Source organism: Lipotes vexillifer, unplaced genomic scaffold (genome assembly GCF_000442215.2).
Source record: "Lipotes vexillifer unplaced genomic scaffold, Lipotes_vexillifer_v1.1 scaffold177, whole genome shotgun sequence".
NCBI classification, from domain to species: Eukaryota; Metazoa; Chordata; class Mammalia; order Artiodactyla; family Lipotidae; genus Lipotes; species Lipotes vexillifer.
Window position 1 is genome coordinate 1,080,442 of NW_006796206.1, and position 7,265 is coordinate 1,087,706.

Here is a 7,265-nt window from a genome sequence, read left to right on the forward strand (position 1 = left end):
TTGTGGCCTCTCCCGTTGCGGAGCACAGGCTCCGGACGCGCAGACTCAGTGGCCATGGCTCTCGGGCCCAGCCGCTCCGCGGCATGTGGGATCTTCCCGGACCGGGGCACGAACCCGTGTACCCTGCATCGGCAGGCGGACTCTCAACCACTGTGCCACCAGGGAAGCCCACCTGCTGGTGCTTTGATGAGTGAGATTCTGATTGAGACTTTTGTGATACAGTCTGGTATAGGTATTTTTAAGCCCATGTTTAGCAGCAGGATTTTTCAGTGAAGTCTGAGGTCAAAGCTGCTCTGACTGGGGTGGAATTGGGGGGTGGGGAGCTGTCGTTGGCAAGGTCTCTTGGCCTCTCCCACCTCCTGCAACTCTGGGTTCACACTGCGGCTGCCCCCTACCTTGCTGTGGACCTGGAGCCAGTCACAACCTCTCTGCGTGGCGTGGGCGTGTTGCAAGGAGGTACAGGGTCCTGCTTTGCTGGCCTGGCGAGGGTAGGTCTCCACAAGTGGTGGCAGCTGCCACTATTATTCTTCCTGGTTCTTTTTCTTCTTATTCTGCTGCTCCAAAACTGCAGTCAGTGTGACTCCATCCTCTGGTTTATCCTGCCTGTATTCTAACCTCTCCCAGGCTCCCTGCGTTTCCATGGATGGGAGGGCAAAGGACAAAAGAAAAGAGACAACCTCTGGAGGTGTTTGCAAAAGACAACGGGCAAGAAACAGACTCAGGAGGTTGTCGGAGATAGAGACTGAGGGAATGCAGATTAAGTCACTGTAAAAAAAAAAAAAGGGGGGGGGGGGGGGGGGGGGGAGAAGTCCCAGCCCAGCAAACTCACTTTCCTCGCTAAGCAGGAGTCACCGACAGCCCCAAATTGCCCACAGCAGGGCGGGCAGCCCAGAGAGTGTCAGCTTCACCTCCCATCTCATGACCTCCCCCCTCCACATTTCCTGCAAGGAAAGAACCTTGTGTCAAGGCAGACAGGTGACACAGGGCAGAGATCACCTGGGAAATCTTCCTAAAGCCAGCCTCCATCCCAAGAAGGAGTCACAAGGCAGGAGGAAGGGGACGCTTGGGCTCTTGCACACAGCAGACGTCAGTGCTCGTGCACAGTCACCTCCACCAGCGGTACCCCCGGGGTGCACAGAAGGCGATTGTACTATTTGTCTCCTTAGCTCTTTTTCACACAGATTTCCAAGAAGTGCAGGGACAGCCTGCAAGCGAGCCTGGGGAAGTGAGGGAGGGTGATGAGGCTTCCATGGCCCCAGGAGGGTTTAGAGTACCATCAGATCCAAGCTTGGGAACTCCCTGGCCGTCCAGTGGTTAGGGCTCCATGCTTCCACTGCAGGGGGGCACAGGTTCAACCCCTGGTCAGGGAACTAGGATCCCTCATGCCGCATGGTGCAGCCAAAAAAAAAAAAAAAAAAAAACTCCAAGCTTGTTTGTGAATTGTTTCAGAAGAGCCCTGCTCTCCAGGATCAGTTTTAGGATAATGATAGGATCCAAAATTGCATGTGAAGCTGTCATGTGCAAATCATCATGCCCTAGATGAGAGAAAAAAGGGAAGGGGGCTCTCTGATGCCTTGCTTTTTTTTTTTTGAGATATAGTTGCTGAACAATATTGTATAAGTTACAGGTGTACAACACAGTGATTCACAATTTTTAAAGGTTACGCTATTTATAGTTATTATAAAATATTGGCTATATTGCCTTTGCTGTACAATATATCGTTGTAGCTTATTTATTTTATACTATGATAGCTTATACCGCTTAATTCCCTACTCCTATCTTGCCCCTCCCCTTTTCCCTCTCCCCACTGGTAACATTAGTTTGTTCCCTGTATCTGTGAGTCTGTTGCCTTTTTGCTGTAATCACTAGTTTCTTTTATTTTTTAGATTGCACATATAAATGATCTCATACAGTATTTGTCTTTCTCTAACTGACTTATTTCACTTAGCATAATGCCCTCCAGGTCCATCCATGATGTTGCAGATTCTCATGCCCTGCTTTCGACATTCCTCTCCAAAACCATTTGTCTGTCTAACCGAATTTAGAATATGAGTTTGTAAGCACTGCACTGCTTGCAAAATCATGTCCCGATTCTGTGGCCCTCCCAGACTCCAGCGCAATAAATGAGACCTGCAGGTTCCCATGGGCCTAAGAAAACCTCACGGGGGGTTGAGGGGGGGGTGGTCAGGGGGCCCTGGGCCACCCAGCCCTCAGCCAGAACCCCTGCTCCCTGGCGAGCTCCTCGAGCGGGTCACTCATTGCAGCAGTGGGTCAGGGATGCTGCAAAGGGTGGGTAAAGGACCAGAAGTGAAAGTGTGCAGGGCCGCTCAGATCAGCAGCAACATCTGTCTGCAAGGCTGAAATAACTCTTTCATCGGGTTCTGTGTTTTGACCCCGCCTTCAAGTTTTCAGCACAGCTCAGCATGTTCCAGACCATCAAAGACCAGCTGGAGCAGAGGACGAGGATCCTGCAAGCCAACATCCGGTGGCAGCAGGAAGAGCTCCACAAGATCCAGGAGCAGCTCTGCCTGGTCCAGGACTCCAGCGTCCAGGTGATGCCCCTTCCTGGGCCGGTGGTGTGCTGAGCTCTGTCCTCCCCCCCGCTCTGTGATGTGTCCTCATCCACCCTTGCAGGGGCAGGCAGGACTTCCTCCAAAGTCCTCTGTGCTGCCTTACTGAGCTCTGCCTCCTAAACAACTTGAAACCTCCACCAGTGAAGTGCGAGGAATGAATCCCACCTCCTCCATCCCCAGCTCCAGGCCAAACCTGAAGTTCGCATGACGTCCTCTTCACTCGCTCCTCACTCTGTTGGGCACATGTTTCCTGCGTCACATGCACTTTCTTTCACGTGTTTGGTGGTTGGTCGCCCTGCCCTGACTCTGGCCTCCCTCCTATGGGGTTTTAAACTCCCAGCACATGTGTAACTACTTTCTGAGCACCCAGCGCAGGCTGCTGACAGAGAGATGGAAGCAGGTCTGCTCATCCCTCTCATCCAAAGCATGAATGCAGGGAGATACGGGAAATGATCTGTGCTGTGCACCCCGCACCCTGCGGGGAGCGGCAAAGGAGGTGGGAGCTGGAGGTCAGCACCCTGGCACCCCCGGGCCACCCCACTGCGACATAGCGACTGGGGCATCATCCTGCATGCTCTGACAGCAGCCGCTTTTAACTGTGACCCCACCCCACCCCCAGATGTCACGTCTTTGAAGCCTTTCGAGAGATTCTTGCTGGAGGAAAAACTTTATATATTGGATCTCTTTCAAGGATAAATTATTTTCACTTTAATTAGTCCAGGACTATTTTTCTTCCCAAGTGCATGCCCTTGGTTGTAAATGTAGCCGACCTTGGGGTCAGCCCTGAGAGAGGTGAGCACTGGCAGCCACTTGGGGAGACAGAAGGAAGAATACACCCCTGGGGGTGTCCCCCCTGCTGCCCCCTTCCCCAGCGTCCACACAGCCCTGCATGTGGGCACAGTAACTCCCCAATGGGCGCAGCCCTGAGCGGAGATGAACGCAGGATAGTGCAGAGGTGTTAGGCGGCCTGGAGACGCCTACAGCCGGCCATCCTGCTTCCCTGGGCCCCCATAGGTGCTCCCAGCAGGCTCTCCAGAAGCTCAGGGACCCCCCAAGCAGCCTTCTCTGTCCAGCGGGGCCCCTCCCCTCCCCAAGGCAGGGGAGCCCAGTCAGGTGCGCCTGCGCAGAGCCCTGGGCACCAAGCCTCACCCGCAGCCCTGCTCCCGGCCCACAGCCTTTCACCCCACCCATCTCAGCGACACCCCCAAACTGCCTAGGGACAAGACTGCAGCATTTAGGTGAAAACGCATGGAGTCGTCAAGGTGTCAGTCCCTTGTTACTTACTTGTTCCCAGCAGTCTTATTTTCTCACTGATCCAGGGTCCGATGGCTAGAACTCCTGACTCCAATTACTTGAATGGAACTTTTACACTAACAGGGAGGGGGCCTTGAGCTAGAAGCTGCTAAAAGCAAGGTAGGCGGATAAACAGCCGCCTCACAGCCCGGACTTTTCTATTTTCAACTTTAAAGCTGAACTCTTAAATAACCGGGACACAAGCCTATCTCTTTCACTCCTCGACATGAAGGGTTATTGCTTTTCTTTGTCCTAATAGTGCATTTTGTTGACCCCCAACGTCTAGCACCTGAGCTTTGTAAGGGATGACGTGGAAACCAAGCCTCCTGCATCTACCTCTCCTGGTTTCTTCCCTGTGACCTTATCTTTGCAGTGGAATTTTCCAGTGAACTTGGAAATCCACAGGTAGTCAAACCAGAGAACGATTCCTCAAGGACTCTTTCTTCATGTATTTTTGCAAGTCTAAGGATTTAAAGAAATACGTTCTGAAATGTTTAACCAAAATGTGACGTTTAAAAAAAAAAAAGTGAGTCAAGCATAAAGGATAAGCAAGTAAAAATCACTCCTCCCCCCGAGAAAAGTGGGGGGATAGAGAGCAAAACGTTGATAATTGCTGAAGCCTAGTGATGATACATGGGACTTCATTATACAATATGTATTTTCTGTACTTCTGAAATGTTTCGTAATAATAAGTATTTGTAAAGCTAAGCATATAAGAACAATGACAAACCATATGTGAGCGTAGGATTGGTTTGTTCTGGAAAATGAAAAGTATTTTTTTCCTCTAATGACTTTTTCCACTTGAATTAGGGAATTGTTTTTCTCGTGCTTTCTCTAAAACTGACCCCAGAGCCTAGTTAAGAAGTCATCTTCTTAAGCTATAAATTCTCCTTTATTGTCGCTAAAGCAGAGGCAGGTATGTGTACCCAGTAGCCATCCCCCCCCCCCCCCCCCCCCCCCCCCAAGTCCTTTATCCCAAGTTCAGCGGACTTTCCTACCTAGTCCATTGGCTCGGAGCTTTCATCGAGACTATACTATGTGTGCCTGAGATGCTTGCTAAGTATGATTTTTTTTCCAAAAAAGATTGGGTTATGAGGGAGAGGTTCTCAGGGTGTTGTGTTTGCACCTAGATGGGGTCATGAAGGGCGCTACATAGATTGCTGTTCTGTTGAAAAGTTGTCACCCCTTGCGTCCGTGGGAGGCCGCTTCTTAATTTATTTTTGAGAGAGTATTCGCGCCCTCTACTGGCGGTTGAAGGAAATACCGAGAAAGACACCTGTGACAATGGTGTCTTTGGTTCTTTAACCCATCCTTCCACCTTTCCTTCCATCCCTCTATTCATTCATCCATCCATCCATCCACCATCCATCCATCCACACACCCACACACACCCCCACCCCTCCATCCTTCCATCCATCCACCCACCCACCCATCTGGCAGACACCCAGTATGTACCAGGCCCTTGATTAGGTACTGTGGGGATTCAGAGACACACAGGACAGGGTTTCTGCCCTCAGAGAGCGTACATCAGTGGGACAGAGTAGCAGACCAAGCAACCTCTGCCATAACACAAGCATAAACAGTTTCCCTTCTTTGAGCAAAAGCTTACTCTCTTTGTTGATTCATTTATTTATTCTAGTCATTCCTCAGATGGTTTTTATATGCCCAGAGAGGCAAAGGAACAAAAGGAGCTCCTTTTTTATTTCAGTATTATTGTTATTATCTAACATTTATTGAGCACTTAGTACTATGCCTCAGCATAAATCCCATTTAATCTTTTATGAGGTATGTGCTGTTAATGTCACTGTTTTATTAGTGAGGAAACTAACAGTGACTTTGAAAAGTTTTGAAAACGGCCCAAGGTCATACTACTAGTACACAGTGGGGTTGGAATTTGAGCTAAAGTCTGTCCGATTTAAGCTAGATTATACTGCCTGTCATGCATAAAGGTTGCATTTATTTGAACTCTAATTAGAAGGTAAATTGTATCCCACCAGAAAAATGCATGTTATTTAGTTTGAATATAGGGTTTTTGCTGAAGTGTAAATTACCCTGTGTGCTCTAAACAAGCCAGGTCGCTGAGATTGCGTAAAGCACTAATCCTAAAGGTTTGGGTGTTGAATCTGAGAGGATGAAGACCCAGAACATTCTTGTTCACTTCTAAAGTGACAAAGAGCCCTCATTCAAAACTGCAGGCTTTTCTGGTGGGGGTGGGGTATGAAGGAAAGTAGGGAGACCTGGTGGTGTGGCAGGAAGGGCACTAGATGGGAACCTCGCTCGGGTCTCTGGGAGATGACTTGACACCCCCTACGGAGCGGATGCTTGAACTAACTAACTAAGTGTCTGCCTGGCGTGATTTCACATCTGTTGTTCCAAAACCACTCCATCACTCAGGAAATGTCGGCGTGTCAGTTCCATACTGGGTATGAGGTTATGCTACACTGAGTACAGAAATCGGGGTTGAAGGAGAGAGCCTTATCCGTCAAAGCTAAGGGCCTAAAATGGAGTGGAACACTGCTTGTCAAGAATCTGATACAGACAGAGCGAGAGAGTGGCACGGACATATATACACTACCAAATGTAAAATAGCTAGCTAGTGGGAAGCAGCCGCATAGCACAGGGAGATCAGCTCAGTGCTTTGTGACCACCTAGAGGGGCGGGATGGGGAGGGTGGGAGGGAGGGAGACGCTAGAGGGAAGAGATATGGGAACATATGTACATGTATAACTGATTCACTTTGTTATAAAGCAGAAACTAGCACACCATCATAAAGCAATTACACTCCAATAAAGATGTAAAAAAAAAAAATCTGATACAGATAATACCAGTTTTTAATGCCCAAGAGGAGCTTTTGTTAAAAGAGCTATAGCTACAGGTCTTAGGTTTAAATTATTATTGAAATTACTGAAGTTGTTTTTCTTCAGCCTTTAGCATCAATTCACAGATTGTATTTTATTTCCAAATCTACTGATTTGGCTGAAAATAACAATGCTTTTACTTGTGTTTGTTCACGTTCAATCAGTTTATAAATTTAACAAATGGTAAATAATCAACATTCTCTACCAAAGCCATTAACTTACAAATTTAATATATCTGAACCTTTCAAACATTTCATGTACCTAACAAGGCAGACTTATAAACCTAAGAAGTAAAATCTTTCTGGGCACTTAAGGAATTCTTTTAAATTGAATACACCAAACTTATAAACGAGGTGGATCAAGGTTCTCAGAACCACTTAAACACTCTTTATAAACTTGATCAAATTCTCTTAAACCTTTCCCATTAAAACAACCAGGCTGATATATTGCAGCCTATTGAATGTCTGAGACATCTTAGATAACAAATAGAAATTAGCATGTTGATAGTAAAACGTATTCTTTTTTTTTTTTTTTTTTTTTT

At 47.8% G+C, this 7,265-nt stretch overlaps 1 protein-coding gene across 1 annotated transcript in view; it reads left to right on the forward strand.

Moving 5' to 3' along the window:
• NPAS2 (neuronal PAS domain protein 2) overlaps window positions 1-7,265 on the forward strand; it is a 105,355-nt gene that overhangs the window by 87,382 nt on the left and 10,708 nt on the right. The window contains exon 16 of the mRNA XM_007468334.1: window positions 2,406-2,552. Within this exon, the coding sequence (XP_007468396.1) occupies window positions 2,406-2,552 (147 nt within the window). The remainder of the gene's footprint in view (window positions 1-2,405; window positions 2,553-7,265) is intronic.